The sequence below is a fragment of the Blennius ocellaris genome (genome assembly GCF_963422515.1).
Source record: "Blennius ocellaris genome assembly, chromosome: 11".
NCBI classification, from domain to species: Eukaryota; Metazoa; Chordata; class Actinopteri; order Blenniiformes; family Blenniidae; genus Blennius; species Blennius ocellaris.
Genome location: NC_137660.1, coordinates 29,163,404 through 29,181,658, shown reverse-complemented (window position 1 = coordinate 29,181,658; position 18,255 = coordinate 29,163,404). Strand labels below are relative to the sequence as shown.

At 43.6% G+C, this 18,255-nt stretch overlaps 2 protein-coding genes across 2 annotated transcripts in view; both read left to right on the top strand.

Moving 5' to 3' along the window:
- Positions 1 to 458, top strand: part of LOC308136485 (structural maintenance of chromosomes protein 1B-like) — a gene marked incomplete at both ends in the record, with an annotated part of 28,295 nt that extends 27,837 nt beyond the window's left edge. Inside the window, 2 exons of the mRNA XM_080504824.1 lie at positions 148 to 258; positions 339 to 458. Coding sequence (XP_080360950.1) covers positions 148 to 258; positions 339 to 458 — 231 coding nt within the window. The remainder of the gene's footprint in view (positions 1 to 147; positions 259 to 338) is intronic.
- Positions 459 to 7,207: 6,749 nt separating this feature from the next.
- LOC308136483 (aminopeptidase N-like) overlaps positions 7,208 to 18,255 on the top strand; it is a gene marked incomplete at both ends in the record, with an annotated part of 18,256 nt that continues 7,208 nt past the window's right edge. Inside the window, 11 exons of the mRNA XM_080504821.1 lie at positions 7,208 to 7,550; positions 8,945 to 9,251; positions 10,923 to 11,065; positions 11,233 to 11,372; positions 12,652 to 12,778; positions 16,025 to 16,179; positions 16,257 to 16,370; positions 17,116 to 17,259; positions 17,696 to 17,761; positions 17,850 to 17,915; positions 18,084 to 18,255. The exon at positions 18,084 to 18,255 is cut by the window's right edge and continues 1 nt beyond it. Coding sequence (XP_080360947.1) covers positions 7,208 to 7,550; positions 8,945 to 9,251; positions 10,923 to 11,065; positions 11,233 to 11,372; positions 12,652 to 12,778; positions 16,025 to 16,179; positions 16,257 to 16,370; positions 17,116 to 17,259; positions 17,696 to 17,761; positions 17,850 to 17,915; positions 18,084 to 18,255 — 1,777 coding nt within the window. The remainder of the gene's footprint in view (positions 7,551 to 8,944; positions 9,252 to 10,922; positions 11,066 to 11,232; positions 11,373 to 12,651; positions 12,779 to 16,024; positions 16,180 to 16,256; positions 16,371 to 17,115; positions 17,260 to 17,695; positions 17,762 to 17,849; positions 17,916 to 18,083) is intronic.

Here is an 18,255-nt window from a genome sequence, read left to right as displayed (position 1 = left end):
GACCCTCAATAACTTGGTGGTACACAACAGTTACTCGGTAGTCGGCGACACAGTGGACGACGGTTGCAGCCGTAACGGTAACCATGGCGACCTTTGGGGAGAGAAGCGTGTGTGCGCTGGTTGACTGCAGCGGTTCCTCGGTTCCAGGTGACCCAGTTCATCCGGGAGGAGTGCAGCGGCAACATGCAGATCATCGCCATCTCGCTGAAGGAGGAGTTCTTCTCTCAAGCCGACGCCCTGCTGGGAGTTTACTCCGACGTAAGAGTAGCTAACGGTAGCGGTAACATTGGCTGGCGGACGCAGGCGCTAAGTTCTGACGCTCCCCCCCCTTCTTCTAGTTTGATGAGTTCATGTTCAGCCGCGTTCTGACCCTGGACCTGCGGCCGTTTCCTGTGAAGGACGAGATCTGCGTCGAGTCCAGAGCCGACGGACCTCCGGACAGCAAAGTGGAGCCGTGAAGCCTCTAGCCCTAACCTCCGCCGTTCCTCCAAGTTCCTCCAAGTTCCTCCATGTTCTCCGGTTCTCGGAGTCTCCCTGCTGGCCGGTTGTTTTCCTGGTGGGGTAAAAGTTTCCTGGGATTATATTTGCGCCACAATCCGGAGCGCGTGAAAGTTGGAAGCACAGAACAAAATAAAGGTTAGTCTGAGCAAACAAGACTACACACACACACACACACACACACACACACTGGGTTTTAGTTCTCGCCCTCCTGCAGATAAACTCCCTCAGCTCTGCCGTCACACCACCTCCTCTCAGCACACTGTAAATGTGACCCCCCCCCCCCAAAAAAAAAACCACCCATCCAATCACAGACTTGCACAGGGTCGTTCTGATTGGCTGATTAAATCCTATCGGGTCGTTATTTTTGGCTTCTCAGAAGCGTCGTTCGGAGACGAGACCTAAAATCAACAGGTTTGTACTTTGTGTTTGGTTACGACACGTTTTTAGTGAGTATTTTTTTATCATGCTCAAAAAAAAGTGCCGTTATCCAGTTTAAACTGCTAAACTCTGTTGATTTAGGAATCAGCGACCTGATTGGATAGAATCAGCCAATCAGAACAAGCTCGTACGAGTCTGATCGGACCGTCTGGGTTCCAATAGTCACAAACAAAATTATGTTTTTTTTCTTTGGTCCAGTTTGGTTTTTCTTACTTTAGATTTTACACTGCTCTCCGGATTGTGGCACAAATATAATTCCACACAGTTTGAACCTCGAGAACTTTTGTAGTTTGTGATTTCAAATATGACTTTCATTAAATCGACATTACAGAAAATACACTGAAAGGTTGTCTTGCTGTGAATTGAACCCTACGGTGGCCCAGAAGGGTTATAGGGTTAGGTTAGGGGTATAGGGTTAGGTTAGGGTTATAGGGTTAGGTTAGGGGTATAGGGTTAGATTAGGGGTATAGGGTTAGGTTCGGGGTATAGGGTTAGAGTTATAGAGTTAGGTTAGGGTTATAGGGTTAGGTTAGAGGTATAGGGTTAGGTTAGGGGTATAGGGTTAGGTTTGAGTTATAGGGTTAGGCTAGGGTTATAGGGTTAGGTTAGAGTTATAGGGTTAGGTTAGAGTTATAGGGTTAGGCTAGGGTTATAGGGTTAGGTTAGAGTTATAGGGTTAGGCTAGGGTTATAGGGTTAGGTTAGGGTTATAGGGTTAGTTTAGGGGTATAGGGTTAGGTTAGGGTTATAGGGTTAGGTTAGGGTTATAGGGTTAGGTTAGAGTTATAGGGTTAGGCTAGGGTTATAGGGTTAGGTTAGAGTTATAGGGTTAGGCTAGGGTTATAGGGTTAGGTTAGGGTTATAGGGTTAGGTTAGAGTTATAGGGTTAGGCTAGGGTTATAGGGTTAGGTTAGAGTTATAGGGTTAGGCTAGGGTTATAGGGTTAGGTTAGGGTTATAGGGTTAGTTTAGGGGTATAGGGTTAGGTTAGGGTTATAGGGTTAGGTTAGGGTTATAGGGTTAGGTTAGAGTTATAGGGTTAGGCTAGGGTTATAGGGTTAGGTTAGAGTTATCGGGTTAGGCTAGGGTTATAGGGTTAGGTTAGGGTTATAGGGTTAGGTTAGAGTTATAGGGTTAGGCTAGGGTTATAGGGTTAGGCTAGGGTTATAGGGTTAGGTTAGGGTTATAGGGTTAGGTTAGGGTTATAGGGCTAGGTTAGGGTTAGTTTAGGGTTATAGGGTTAGGTTAGGGTTATAGGGTTAGTTTAGAGTTATAGGGTTAGGTTAGGGTTATAGGGTTCGGTGGGCTGATTCAAGCTTTGATTTTCATGCTTAATATTATCAATAGTGTTTTTCTATGTAGTTGCACATAAAGATCTTTTTCGCCCCCGTTTACAACGTTCCAAGTGAAAACTCATGGTTTCTGCGGGGTTCTTTTTGGAAGAGTTGTGTTTTCCCCGTTTCCACCGAGTTGGAATATTTTCACGCTAAAAATATGACCCGTAAGTCAAACCTGACCTCCAGTGGACGAGGTTGAGGATAATCAGATACCACCCTACAAGGTAACTAAATAAACAAAGAAATCAGGGACAACTCTTAGTAACTAAGTTGTGAAGACACGAGGCTGTGATGGTGGACGGTGGGTCCACTGCGTCGTTCATTATATAACCGTATCTCCGCTCGTTGACATGCAAGACCGTGACGTTTTACCACCACTGCCACATGTTTGCTACTTTAACCGTCACTGACCAAGGTCACATTCATTCATGAAGCGTTTACTGAAAGAGACAAAGTATCTTGGGGGGGGTTTCTTCACTTTCCACCCGCCTCCGTCAGATGAAGTGGGTGTGTAAGAGTACCGACACGAGTACTGACACGAGTACTGACACGAGGGTGACGAGGTACGAAGTGGGCACAGGGATGTTCAGAAGCTTTATCTTTATGGAGGGGTTGTAGATGACGAGGGGCGGGGGAGGGGCGGGGCGGGATGCTATCTGCTGGGGTAAAGTGGACCATCTGATCGGGGGGGGAGGGGGGGGGGGCAGTGGTGGCGATGGCTTCCTGGTAGTGTCGTTAAAAATAGACTGAAGGCTGGAAACATTTGGAAAGAAAGGAAACCTGAGATAAGGACCCGTCCCAGATGTGTTGATACGCTTCAATAACTTTCGCACTCGTGTTCTTTATCAGTTGCTGTGATAAAGAACAATAAGATAGAATTTTTCAAATATAGAAAAACAAGTCCAACAAAGAGACTGAAGGAAGACAATGTGTTAACAAACAGGATCTCGTAGGACGGCGACTTTTCAACGGAACAAAAATATTAAAACCCAACATTAGGTTTTTCCCCGTTACACAAATATGGCCACTGTGACCGCAGACCAAATGGGACCGAAGTTTTTGCCAAAGGCAAACGGGAGGGTAGAGGCCCCGTAGAAAGAGTTTGGGATCAAGCTCTAATCTGATTGAGAGGATGTCCTGCAGTTAATCTAACCTCTTCCCAAAACTGCCTTGCTCCCGGGCACTGCCATCGGCAGAGGAAGATAGTGCCCTTATCTACACCACACCTGTTGCAAGTGTCTGAGACTTTTTCTAACTCTGGAGTTTTTGAACTCTCTGGAGTTCAACTCAAGAGCAACATCTTGTTCGGGAATATCCGGTGGTTTGGGACCGTCGACAGTAAGGCGTCCGTGAAGGACGAGCTTTGTCACGGTGCGGGTTGTGTCACGCGATGCCGCGGCACGTGGCAATGAATCACAATAAACCTCTAGTGTGTTCACTATCGCTGAAAATTTTGAAGTGTTTTCCTTTAACTTCAGAGTCGCAGCTCTTATCAAAACGCTGCCGAGATAAAAGACGGGGCCCGGAGATAAGATCACAATAGCCAAGGTGATAGCCGGATTTTATGGAGAGTGTCCCAACTCTTTATGAACGCCGTGTCCTCGTCACATCCAGGAAAAATAAACTTACCCCTGCGCTGAAGTCGGTGATCGTCCAGAGGACGGTACAAGATGTTGAACTTGTGCTGACCTGGGATCAACTCTTATCTGTGACGGCTGCTTCCTGTGTTGAAATCTGCTGACTCCCGAAACCGACACAACCATGTATTTAATACAGAAAAAAACACTTTTTTCTTATCGGAACGCTCCTGTCCGGTCAGAGATAGGGTGCCGAGGAGGAACGAGTCACTCGGTCAGTCTGATAGTCGGTCATTCGGTCGACCTACCGACCGACCAGTGAACCAACTTGACAAACCAACCAACTGGCTGAACAACCAACCAAGTGTTGAGTTGCACCGTCTGAGGCCCAGCGGCAGAAAGCAAAACTTACCTGTGAACCGGTTCAAGAGGGAGCCAGTGGTCCTCGTTCCAGATACTGGACTTCTCATTGGCGGTACCTTGGAGGGATCACTTGATCAGGTGCAAAGGGTCTCGAGGAGTCGGGTGGACTTAAAGCAAGAGCGTAGACGGTGGAAGCCCCCCAAGGGCTGACCTCATTCGTCCATCAGTCCCGGGGTTGTGACCCCGTAGTCAAGGGTAACCCTGGACCACCGGTGAACAAGGGTAGTGATGGTGCCTGGCGAGCACCACGGGGACGGGAGGACAGTGTTGTGACTCGGAACAAATGAAGTAGAGGCCATTGAGGGACCTCGCCTCTCGATGGGGGGGGGTCGTAGGACTGAGTGGTGAAGTCCAATGGGAACAGACGGTACTGGGGTTTGGACCGACTGTCTGAAGGGACTGAGGGGAATCTGTAGTAGTTTGGGTCGCCAGGAACCACCTGACTGCAGGGGTACCTGCCCTCTTCTCCGGGGGGGACTTGGGGTAGTTTCTACGGTCCCTGCCTTGCCGCAGTAGAATCGGTTCAGTACGTACCTCGGTGTGGTCTTATATCACCTAATGTGCCATACGAGGCCACTTTAGGGTCAGAAATGTACCAAACATACACATATTAAATCAAAGCAGATCATCATCAAGGTGTGGTTGAACTCTAGTGGGACTCGGGGAAGGTTCCAGAGATCTGCAGTGACCCGGAGGTCGAGGAGTGGCTGGAGCTAATCTTTCATAACTGCTCGTGTCCATAACGACCCGGAGTTTTACTGCTGCGCTGCCATAAAGACGACCTTCATAGACGCACGATGCTCCTCCTATAAATTCTAACCACAGTGTAAAACACAACAGCGATTACAATGGTACAACGGTGGTTATACCTCCATGGCTGTATAACGAACGAGTGACGAACCTTTGGCCTCAAATCAAAGTTCATTTACAAGACAAGACAAATACTTTATTGTCCCCAGAGAGAAAGTCTTCATGATTTGTTTGTGTCATTATGTTTGAAGACTGACCAACAATTAAAGGTCCAACAATTCTACAAATAGTCAGTCAGTCGTTGCTGCATTTTATTTCTAATGCATTTTAACTTTAAAAGTGCTAAAGTTGCTCTTGAGTTGGTATGAGATCAGTTTTGTTTGTTTGTTTGTTTGTCAGGCTTCAACCTGGATCTGCATATACATGTTGAATATTTCTCAATAAACATTAAAACATTCTACATAAATATATAATAGAACATTTTGAGTTATCCAGTTATTTAAATTAAATGAGAAGAAATGATCTGAGGAGTCAGTGAACATGACGGAAACGTGCAAGAAAGAAAAATACTAACGAAATAGATTTAAAAATAAAATTCAGTGACACTTTCTTATTGAATTTTTTTTTGTTTTTTTTTTTGTTACGAAACTCAACTCAACTCAACTTTATTTATAAAGCGCTTTAAAAGCAGCCGTGGCTGAGACAAAGTGCTGTACATTGAAATAAAAATATAAGAGGCAAAGTAAAAGCATTTAAAACAATAAAAACAATCAGATGGTAAAACAATAAACAAAACATAATTTAGTTACAAAAGGTGTATTTATTTTCAATTTCTAGAATTTTGCATAGATCTCTTCTTACATCCAGTCTTTTTCCCACAAAAAGCCTTTGAAAAGATTGTTTAACAGAACGTATCTGTGAATTTGTTGGTTTTTATTGAATATTTGAAAACATGATTAGGTGAGAAGAACATTTCCTGAAAAAAAACACTAACTGTAATCCTACCCCCAAAAATAATGCATGTTAAACAGCATTAAAATGAAAAAACAATCTAACATATGTTTAAAAGCTGTCGTAGGTAAATGAACTCATTTTTTTAGAGCTGATCTAATAGAAGCAGGTACAAAAACCAGCGTTTATCCTTCTCCTGTGGGGGGGGGGGTCCTCTCTGCATGCCCTGTCTGGTGCCTTTTTTGTTGTTGGTTGTTTTTTTTTTTTCTTCCTGTTTTTGTTGTGTTTTTTGTTTTTTTTGTGTTTCGTTCTGTTTTTCTCTTTTTTTTTTTCTTTGTCAATCAAGTTGTTGTTTGCTTTTTCTGTTGTTGTTGTTGGTGTTTTTTTTTTCCTCTTCCTATTTTTGTCTGTTTTAGTTTTTTTGTGTGTGTTTCGTTCTGTTTTTTCCTTTTTTTTTTTCTTTGTCAATCAAGTTGTTTGCTTGTTTTTGTTGTTGTTGGTATTTTTTTTTTTTTCTCTTCCTGTTTTTGTTTGTTTTTTTGTGTGTGTGTTTCGTTCTGCTTTTCTCTTTTTTTTCTTTCTCAATCAAGTTGTTTGCTTTTTTTGTTGGTGTTTTTTTGTTTGTTTTTTCTCTTCCTGTTTTTTTTGTGTTTCGTTCTGTTTTTCTCTTCTTTTTTTTTCTTTCTTTCTTTGTTTTGTGTCCTTTTGTTTTTGCTTTTGTTATAATTGTTGTGATTACTTAGTTTTTTGCTCTGTTGTTGTTCAGGCTGGTTTCATCCCATGGCAGCTGGAAAATATTCAGATCACTGTGTTATTAAAAAGAAAAAGAAAAATGTATGTAGCACTAACAAGGGTATTGTATGTTTCTCCCCACCAAGTCTCTCTCTATCTTTCCCCTCCTCTCCTCTATTCCTCCACCTCTCACTCTGGTTTCTACAAAGTTTCTCCTGTTGTAGAGTTTTTCTTTCCACAGTCACAAACAAACCTCATGTGGATGTTGTGTTTTTCTATTTCCTCTGTAAAAGCACATTGGAACGACTGTAATGTATTGAAAAATCTCCTTTAAAAAAAAAGAAAAAAGAAAAACCAGCGTTGCTGTTTGCGCTCCGCGACCCGCCAGAGTTAATGTGTAGCGTCCAGCGGGCGGAGCGACTCCACCCGCCGCTTCATATACAGCCTCCGCCGCGCCGCCGCGCCGCAAATCCCTACCCAGCCGCACGCCGAGCGCCGTCATGGGCAAAGGCTTCTTCGTCAGCAAGCCGCTGGCCGTCCTGGGCGTGGTGGTGGCGGCGGCCGCCATCGCCACCATCATCGCCCTGTCGGTGGTCTACGCGCAGGAGAAGGACAAGAACGGGCAGACGAACGGCGGCGGCGGCGGCACCACCGCCAAGCCCCCCGTCACCACCGCCAAGCCCCCCGTCACCACCGCCAAGCCCCCCGTCACCACCCCCGCCCCCTCGGACAAGCCCTGGGACCAGTACCGGCTGCCCAAGACCCTGAAGCCCCTCTACTACAACCTGACCCTGTGGCCCCGGCTGACCCCGGAGGACGGCACCCAGCTCTACTTCTTCACCGGTGAGGCCGCCGCCGCCACCGCGTTTATCGCCCTCCGATACGGGCGTGTGACTTTTACACGCGCTTTCCTTGTTTTGCCGATAATTCAGTTTATAGTCGTGATACTGACGATAACTGACGGTTTATGAGCGACGGCCTGGTCTTGAGGCGTCGGCTCGCTTGATTGCGCCGGCGTTGGGATGGACGGGCCGCTCCACTTTGTCAAAATTTCAAAAAAAAAAAAAAAAAAAAAAAGGAAGCAAAAATCTACTTTTTTTTACCTTTTAGTAACAATTTACAGATTAATTGTTACTGGATCTAGATTAATCATGACTGGATTTAGATTAATTATTACTGGATTTAGATTAATTATTACTGGATTTAAATTAATCATGACTGGATTTAGATTAATTATTACTGGATTTTGATTAATCATGACGGGATTTAAATTAATCATTGCTGGATTTAGATTAATCATTACTGGATTTAGATTAATCATAAATGGATTTAAATTAATTATTACTGGATTTAGATTAATCATTACTGGATTTAGATTTGTCATTACTGGATTTAGATTAATCATTACTGGATTTAGATTTGTCATTACTGGATTTAGATTAATCATTACTGGATTTAGATTTGTCATTACTGGATTTAGATTAATCATTACTGGATTTAGATTAATCATTAATGGATTTAAATGAGTTATTACTGGATTTAGATTAATCATTACTGGATTTATATTAATCATTTCTGGATTTAGATTAATCATGACTAGAGTTAAATTAATTATGACTGGATTTAGATTAATCATGACTGGATTTTGATTAATCATTACTGGATTTTGATTAATTATTACTGGATTTAAATTAATCATTACTGGATTTAGATTAATTATTACTGGATTTAGATTAATCATGACTGGATTTTGATTAATCATGACTGGATTTAGATTAATCATTACCTAATGGCAGTTGGATCCATTTCGCAGTGTGTTTCATTATATTTCTTCAGGTTTTCGAGGTTGTGGAATTTGACACAGGTTCCATTTGGCCGTTTGTTTGTTTGTGTCTCGTTTTGAAAGGTTTTATTTTCTCTGACTTTCGGTGTTTCTGTTGAGTTTGGACGGGAATCTGACCTAAGACTGTTCATCTTCCTGGTTCTGGACTGGGCCCAGACTGGTTTCTTGTTGGGTACTGGGTTAGAACTAGTCTGGGACAAGGGATTTGGGTTTTTGGACTTGTGTGAATCTGGTCCTTCGAGTTTGTGTGAAACGGTTGATGGTTTTAACTTCTGACTCGGGTCGGTTCCCAAATCGGTGAGAACCTCTAACCAGTCTACAATCGTCTCCGCTTCAGTCCTGCTGGTTCTGGGCCTCTGCTGCCGCGTCTGACCCGGTTCTGGTGGCGTTTCAGGTGAATCCTTCGTGGAGTTTGAGTGTGTGGTGGAGACCGACCTCATCCTGATCCACTCCAACAAGCTGAACTACACCAACATGGCCAACGGACAGAAGGCCTCGCTGGCCGCGGTGTCCGGGGCCGACACGGCTCCGGCCATCACGTCCTCCTGGCTCCAGACCGAGACCCAGTTCCTCGTTCTGCAACTGGGCGGGAAACTGGCCAAAGGCGCCACGTACCGCCTGAGCACCGTGTTCAGGGGGGAGCTGGCCGACGACCTGGGGGGCTTCTACCGGAGCGAGTACGTGCAGGACGGACAGAAGAAGTAAGTCAACGTTAATACTCCCGAAGGAAGACGGAGTACCGGTACTCCGAGCAGTGTCGGACCTGTTGGAACCCGGTGTCAGATAGAAACCTTGTGGAATTGTGACCCGCCCCCATATGTCTCTAGACCTTACTCACGAATGGAACAGATGATATAACGTTAAAATAGACTTGGGGTCGATATTCTAGAGCTTGGAAAAGTCCTATGTCTCCTATTGAGTTATGAAAATAATACAAGCATAAAAATGTACCTCTTGCATGTGTAATCTAAGTAATACTCCTTTAGTATTGTTTAATCTTTACATTTTATTTTAGGAATTTATGTAAAAAAAAAAAAATGATATATATATATTAATTTCTCTAGAATATTTTTATTAGCAAAAGTAAAGTTTCATATTGGGGGTCAAAATTCTATTGGTAGGGGGGAATTTTTTTATACTGGAAAAGTGACCCGGGGTCAGAATTCTATATAGAAAAGTGACCCGGGGTCAGAACTCTATATAGAAAAGTGACCCGGGGGTCAGAATTCGATATAGAAAAGTGACCCGGGGTCAGAACTCTATATAGAAAAGTGACCCGGGGTCAGAACTCTATATAGAAAAGTGACCCGGGGTCAGAATTCTATATAGAAAAGTGACCCTGGGGTCAGAATTCGATATAGAATAGTGACCCGGGGGTCAGAATTCTATATAGAAAAGTGACCCGGGGTCAGAACTCTATATAGAAAAGTGACCCAGGGTCAGAATTCTATATAGAAAAGTGACCTGGGGGTCAGAACTCTATATAGAAAAGTGACCCGGGGTCAGAATTCTATATAGAAAAGTGACCCTGGGGTCAGAATTCGATATAGAATAGTGACCCGGGGGTCAGAATTCTATATAGAAAAGTGACCCGGGGTCAGAACTCTATATAGAAAAGTGACCCGGGGTCAGAACTCTATATAGAAAAGTGACCCGGGGGTCAGAATTCGATATAGAAAAGTGACCCGGGGTCAGAACTCTATATAGAAAAGTGACCCGGGGTCAGAACTCTATATAGAAAAGTGACCCGGGGGTCAGAATTCGATATAGAAAAGTGACCCGGGGTCAGAACTCTATATAGAAAAGTGACCCGGGGTCAGAACTCTATATAGAAAAGTGACCCGGGGTCAGAATTCTATATAGAAAAGTGACCCGGGGGTCAGAATTCTATATAGAAAAGTGACCCGGGGGTCAGAATTCTATATAGAAAAGTGACCCGGGGGTCAGAATTCTATATAGAAAAGTGACCCGGGGGTCAGAATTCTATATAGAAAAGTGACCCGGGGTCAGAATTCTATATAGAAAAGTGACCCGGGGTCAAGATAACCACACCCAAAAATGTGTCGGAACTTTCTTCTCGCCCCCTGACGATGGTCGTTGGGTCTTTTCTGCGATGGGTCGACTTGTTGCTGACGCCTGTTACCATGGTAACTGGGCGGACGTCTCCGGTTCCCGTTATTCCAGCTGAGTCAGCATATTGATCGTAATTCCTCCAGACCCGATACCGGTGTCGGTGCTTCTCTGGTTAGTACGACTCCAGTACATTTAAAACGGTCGTACCTCTCAGACTATTGGCCACGCCCCCTTCACCCCCCCCCCACCCCCTACCCCACACCGGTTGCCGCTTTGTCTGACGCCTCGTCGCCCCTCAGGGTCGTCGCCACCACGCAGATGCAGCCGACAGACGCCAGGAAGGCGTTTCCCTGCTTCGACGAGCCGGCCATGAAGGCCTACTTCAACATCATCCTGATGCACGACCTGAAGTCGGACGCTCTGTCCAACGGCAAGGCGCTGGGTGAGTCCCACCCCAGAGACCCTGGATCCGGGGGGGGGGGAGGGAGGAGGGGGGTTGGGGGGTGTTCGCCCCCTCCGGTTTCCGAGCTCACGCTCCGTCCGCAGACCAAACTCTTGTGACGAACAACCGAAGGCGTCTCTTGAGGAGTTGCTTGTCTTCGTCCCCAGGGACGACGGAGGTGGTCCAGGACGGTGTCGCCGCGTTGAGGACGGTGTTCGAGCGGACGGAGAAGATGTCCACGTACCTGCTGGCCTTCATCGTCAGCGACGACTTCGACCACATCGAGGAGATCGTCGACGGCGTCGCGGTAAACGAGAGATCGCTTCTCGCTCCCGGCGGGAAGTCGCTGACTCGTCCGGCATCACGATGCCGGAGACACGGTTTTCCCCCGGGAGCCCCGTCGCCTGACTTTCTTCTTTTTTTTGTTGCTATTTTATTCTTTCCTTTTATTGTTTTGGGGTGGAATTATTAAAAGTCTGCCAATATTTAAATAAATATGCAATTAAAAGGAGAGGGGAGGGGAGGATAGAGGAGAGGAGAGGATAGAGGGGAGGATAGAGAAGAGGAGAGGGGAGGATGGAGGAGAGGGGAGGATAGAGGAGAGGGGAGGATAGAGGAGAGGGGAGGATAGAGGAGAGGGGAGGATGGAGGAGAGGGGAGGATAGAGAAGAGGAGAGGGGAGGATAGAGGAGAGGAGAGGGGAGGATAGAGGAGAGGGGAGGATAGAGAAGAGGAGAGGGGAGGATAGAGGAGAGGAGAGGATAGAGAAGAGGGCAGGATAGAGGGGAGGAGAGGAGAGGGGAGGATGGAGGAGAGGGGAGGATAGAGAAGAGGAGAGGGGAGGATAGAGGGGAGGATAGAGGAGAGGAGAGGATAGAGGGGAGGATAGAGAAGAGGAGAGGATAGAGGGGAGGATAGAGAAGAGGAGAGGGGAGGATGGAGGAGAGGGGAGGATAGAGGGGAGGATAGAGGAGAGGAGAGGGGAGGATGGAGGAGAGGAGAGGATAGAGGGGAGGATAGAGGAGAGGGGAGGATAGAGGATAGAGGGGAGGATAGAGGAGAGGGGAGGATGGAGGAGAGGAGAGGATAGAGGAGAGGGGAGGATAGAGAAGAGGAGAGGGGAGGATGGAGGAGAGGAGAGGATAGAGGAGAGGGGAGGATGGAGGAGAGGAGAGGATAGAGAAGAGGAGAGGGGAGGATAGAGGAGAGGAGAGGGGAGGATGGAGGAGAGGAGAGGATAGAGGAGAGGGGAGGATGGAGGAGAGGAGAGGATAGAGAAGAGGAGAGGGGAGGATAGAGGAGAGGAGAGGAAAGACTGGGTGGGAAGATAGTTACAATACCCTTGTTAGCGCTACATACATTTTTCTTTTTTCTCTCTTTTTTTCTTCATTATAACACAATAATCACAGATCCAAATATTTTCCTAACCGCCACGAGATCAAACCAGCCTGAGCAACGACAGAGCAAAAACCAAAATAATCACAACAATGATAGCAAAGACAAAAACAAACAAACAAACCAAAACAACAACAACATGATTTTGATAATTGACAGAACGCTAGCCTGACTGTCCCGTGTGTCTCCAGATCAGGATCTACGCCCGCCGGCCGGCGATCCAGGCCGGCCAGGGAGCCTACGCCCTGAGCAAGACCGGACCCATCCTCAAGTTCTTTGAGAACTACTACAACTCCTCCTACCCGCTGCCCAAATCCGGTGAGTCCTTCATTCTACCACCGGACACTTCACGGCAAACGGGAAACAAAGCTAGCGTCACAAAAATGTTTCCATTTTGGGGAAAAATCACGATAAAGAAAAACGGAAACAAGCGAGAGTCACAAAATTTTTCCATTTTGGAAAAACAAATCACGATAAAGAAAAACGGGAACAAGCTAGCGTCACAAAAAATTTTCCATTTTGGGAAAAAATCACGATAAAGAAAAACGGAAACAAGCTAAAGTCACAAAAATGGTTCCATTTTGAAAAAACAAATCACGATAAAGAAAAACGGGAACAAGCGAGAGTCACAAAAAAATGTCCATTTTCGAAAAAAAATCACGATAAAGAAAAACGGAAACAAGCTAAAGTCACAAAATGTTCCCGTTTTCGAAAAAAAACCAAATCACGATAAAGAAAAACGGGAAAAAAGCGAGAGTCACAAAATGTTTCCATTTTGAAAAAACAAATCACGATAAAGAAAAACGGGAACAAGCTAGCATCACAAAAATGGTTCCATTTTGAAAAAACAAATCACGATAAAGAAAAACGTGAACAAGCTAGCGTCAGAAAAATGTTTCCATTTTGGAAAAACAAATCACGATAAAGAAAAACGGGAACAAGCGAGAGTCACAAAAAAATTTTCATTTTCAAAAAAAAATCACGATAAAGAAAAACGGAAACAAGCTAAAGTCACAAAATTTTCCCATTTTCGAAAAAAAAAAAAATCACGATAAAGAAAAACGGGAAAAAAGCGAGTCACAAAATGTTTCCATTTTGGAAAAACAAATCACGATAAAGAAAAACGGAAACAAGCTAAAGTCACAAAATTTTTCCATTTTGGAAAAACAAATCACGATAAAGAAAAACGTGAACAAGCTAGCGTCAGAAAAATTTTTCCATTTTGGAAAAACAAATCACGATAAAGAAAAATGGGAAACAAAACTAGAGTCACAAAATGTTTCCATTTTGAAAAAACAAATCACGATAAAGAAAAACGGGAACAAGCTAGTGTCACAAAAAATTTTCCATTTTGGAAAAACAAATCACGATAAAGAAAAACGTGAACAAGCTAGCGTCACAAAAATTTTTCCATTTTGGAAAAACAAATCACGATAAAGAAAAACGTGAACAAGCTAGCGTCACAAAAATTTTTCCATTTTGGAAAAACAAATCACGATAAAGAAAAACGTGAACAAGCTAGAGTCACAAAAATTTTTCCATTTTGGAAAAACAAATCACGATAAAGAAAAACGGGAACAAGCTAGAGTCACAAAAAATTTTCCATTTTGGAAAAACAAATCACGATAAAGAAAAATGGGAAACAAAACTAGAGTCACAAAATGTTTCCATTTTGAAAAAACAAATCACGATAAAGAAAAACGGGAACAAGCTAGCGTCACAAAAAATTTTCCATTTTGGAAAAACAAATCACGATAAAGAAAAACGTGAACAAGCTAGCGTCACAAAAATTTTTCCATTTTGGAAAAACAAATCACGATAAAGAAAAACGGAAACAAGCTAAAGTCACAAAATTTTCCCATTTTCGAAAAAAAAACATCACGATAAAGAAAAACGGGAAAAAAGCGAGAGTCAAAATGTTTCCATTTTGAAAAAACATCACGATAAAGAAAAACGGGAAAAAAGCGAGTCACAAAATGTTTCCATTTTGGAAAAACAAATCACGATGAAGAAAAACGTGAACAAGCTAGAGTCACAAAAAATTTTCCATTTTGGAAAAACAAATCCCGATAAAGAAAATGTGGGCGTGGTTAAAGCCGTCCAATGAGAGCGAGTTTCTCGGAGCCGGTTCATCATCTCGTGCTGTTTACCGCGACCACGTCCTCGTTTTATGGCTCCGCTCTGCAATCTGTGCTTTTTTATGGACTGGAGGTCTGATAACGAGTCGTAAACACTCTGTCGCATGCTTTTTTTTTTTTATTTCTCTCTATCTTTTATCTCCACCACATGTAATCACATCGCAGCTCAATTATTAACACGTTGTGTACCGTCATTGTTTTTCAGTCTTGTGTTTGTCGCCCGTTTTTACAACGTCGGGTTTTTTTGTTGCTGAGAGCTCGTTTATAAAACGACGATTTTTAAAACTTCCTGTCCCAGGATCCACACGCAGCAGATTAAATATTTAGGTTATATAGATAGATAATGACTTTATTCATCCCCGAAGGGAAATTGTCTTGTTGCAGCAATCTGGTACATATGAATATTATAAAATACAATAGAATAGAAATAAAAGTAAAGTATAAAACAATCTGTGTATAAGACATAAAGTAAAACACAGAACGGAACATGGGCACTTAGAAATAAGACGAGATCAAAGCAACATAAATAAATAGTAAGGTGCAGTGGCAGAGCCATTAGAAGTAGGCATTATATAATAATAATAATAATAATAATACACATAATAACAATGTGTAATAGTGTATAATATTCGTGTATAGTACTACTAATAATGGTAGCAATAATATAACAATAACAATATGGTAGCTATAAAATAACTATATATATATATATATATCAGTAATAATAATAACAATAGTAATAGTGTACTTATAATAATAATAATAACAATAATACAGATAATAACAATGTGTAATAGTGTATAATACTCGTGTATAGTACGACTAATAATGGTAGCAATAATATAACAATATATATATATATATATATATATCAGTAATAATAATAACAATAGTAATAGTGTACTTATAATAATAATAATAACAATAATACAGATAATAACAATGTGTAATAGTGTATAATACTCGTGTATAGTACGACTAATAATGGTAGCAATAATATAACAATATATATATATATATATATATATCAGTAATAATAATAACAATAGTAATAGTGTACTTATAATAATAATAATAACAATAATACACATAATAACAATGTGTAATAGTGTATAATACTCGTGTATAGTACTACTAATAATGGTAGCAATAATATAACAATAACAATATGGTAGCAATAAAATAACAATAACAATATATATATATATATATATATATATATATATATATATATATATATATATATATATATATATATATATATATATATATATATATATATATATATATCAGTAATAATAATAATAATACCAATAGTAATGTGTACTTATAATAATAATAATACCATACCATACCATGTAACACCTACGGTAGTAACAATGCTTGGGTTTCGTACCGCCAACCGCTCGACCTGATCTGGGTTCAGACCAGATCGCCCTGCCGGACTTCAACGCCGGCGCCATGGAGAACTGGGGCCTGATCACCTACAGGGAGACGGCGCTGCTCTACGACCCCACCTTCTCCTCCAACTCCAACAAGGAGAGGATCGCCACCATCATCGCTCACGAGCTGGCGCACATGGTGAGGGTTGGCAGTTCGGACGGGTTTACCTCCTGTTGTTGTTGTTGTTGACCACGTCACGTCGTGACCCCCCGCAGTGGTTCGGTAACCTGGTGACCCTGGACTGGTGGAACGACTTGTGGCTGAACGAAGGCTTCGCCTCCTACGTGGAGTATCTGGGAGCCGACAACGCCGAGCCCGACTGGGGCGTGGTGGGTCTCTGCTCACCTCCGGATTACGCTGGATTATAGTGTCAGATTATAGAGCATCTTCCTCTAACACCAGATTATAGAGCATCTTCATCTAATCCAGATTATAGAGCATCTTCCCCCTCTAACATCAGATTATAGAGCATCTTCCTCCTCTAACACCAGATTATAGAGCATCTTCCTCCTCTAATCCAGATTATAGAGCATCTTCCTCATCTGACATCAGATTATAGAGCATCTTCCTCCTCTAACATGACATCATAGAGCATCTTCCTCCTCTAACACCAGATTATAGAGCACATTCCTCCTCTAACACCAGATTATAGAGCATCTTCCCCTACTAACACCAAATTATAGAACATCTTCCTCCTCTAATCCAGACTATAGAGCATCTTCCTCCTCTGACATCAGATTATAGAGCATCTTCCTCCTCTAACACCAGATTATAGAGCATCTTCCTCCTCTGACATCAGATTATAGAGCATCTTCCCCCTCTGACACCAGATTATAGAGCATCTTCCTCTAACGTCAGATTATAGAGCATCTTCCTCACTTCAGCTGATCTCAGAGGGTGAACCATTCACTACGTTGACACAGCTAATGCTAATGCTACCATTGCAGTTTCCATCACACCATTAATCCAATGTAACCGGTTTAACTCAGTAATCTGCTCCACCGCTGCCGGTGGAACTCGGCGGTGCGTTCAGGGAACCGGCGGTGGCCTGAGCGTCTCTTCGCCTCTCCGCAGAACGAGCTCATCGTGCTCAACGACGTCCACCGCGTGTTCGCCATCGACGCCCTTGCGTCGTCTCATCCCCTGTCCTCCAAGCCGGAAGACATCCAGAAGCCGGCGCAGATCAGCGAGCTGTTTGACGCCATCTCCTACAGCAAGGTGAGGGACTCAACGTCTCCACACGTCCACCGGTCACCGCCGCTGGGAAGAAAAAAATATTTTCAAAAAGTTGCACAATTTTCAAAAAAGTTGCACAATTTTCAAAAAGTTGAACATTTTCAAAAAGTTGCACAATTTTCAAAAAGTTGCACAATTTCAAACAGTTGCACAATTTTCAAAAAGTTGCACATTTTCAAAAAGTTGCACCATTTTCAAAAAGTTGCACATTTTCGAAAAGTTGCACAAGTTTAAACTCACTCGAGACCAGAGACGGGTCGCCAGGACAAAGCATTACAGTTTATCTGCTGCAGGTAGCATTAGTTTGCAGGCAGCATTCACACTATCATGCATTTGCCGCGGGAAATGCAGTTATTTTATTTATTTATTTATTTTTTTAATCTTTGGCCGTGGCTGTAATGTGTGTGTCCGTCCACAGGGGGCGTCGGTGCTCCGGATGCTGTCTGACTTCCTGACGGAGCAGGTGTTCACTCAGGGGCTGAAGGTGAGACGTGGTGATGGTGGTGGTGGTGGTGGTGTGGCGGAGTCGCCGGGCTCCTTCTGTACAAACGTGTCTGACCTCCGCCCTGCAGACGTACCTGGTGGAGTTCGAGTACGGGAACGCCGTCTACACCGACCTGTGGAGGCACCTGCAGCAGGTACGGGGGCGACGCCTCCAACCGCAAACCCCCACCCTAAAATCCAACGTCTCAGTTGTGGACGGACGAGATGGAGACGTTTGGTGTGTGTGTGTGTGTGTGTGTGTGTGTGTGTGTGTGTGTGTGTGTGTGTGTGTGTGTGTGTGTGTGTGTGTGTGTGTGTGGCAGGCCGTAAACTCCAGCTCCACCGAGCTCCCCGACTCCGTCACCAACATCATGAACACCTGGGTGCTGCAGATGGGGTTCCCCGTGGTCACCGTGGATACCACGACCGGCACCGTGTCCCAGCAGCACTTCCTGCTCAACCCCGACTCCGAGGTCACCACCGAGTCCCAGTTCA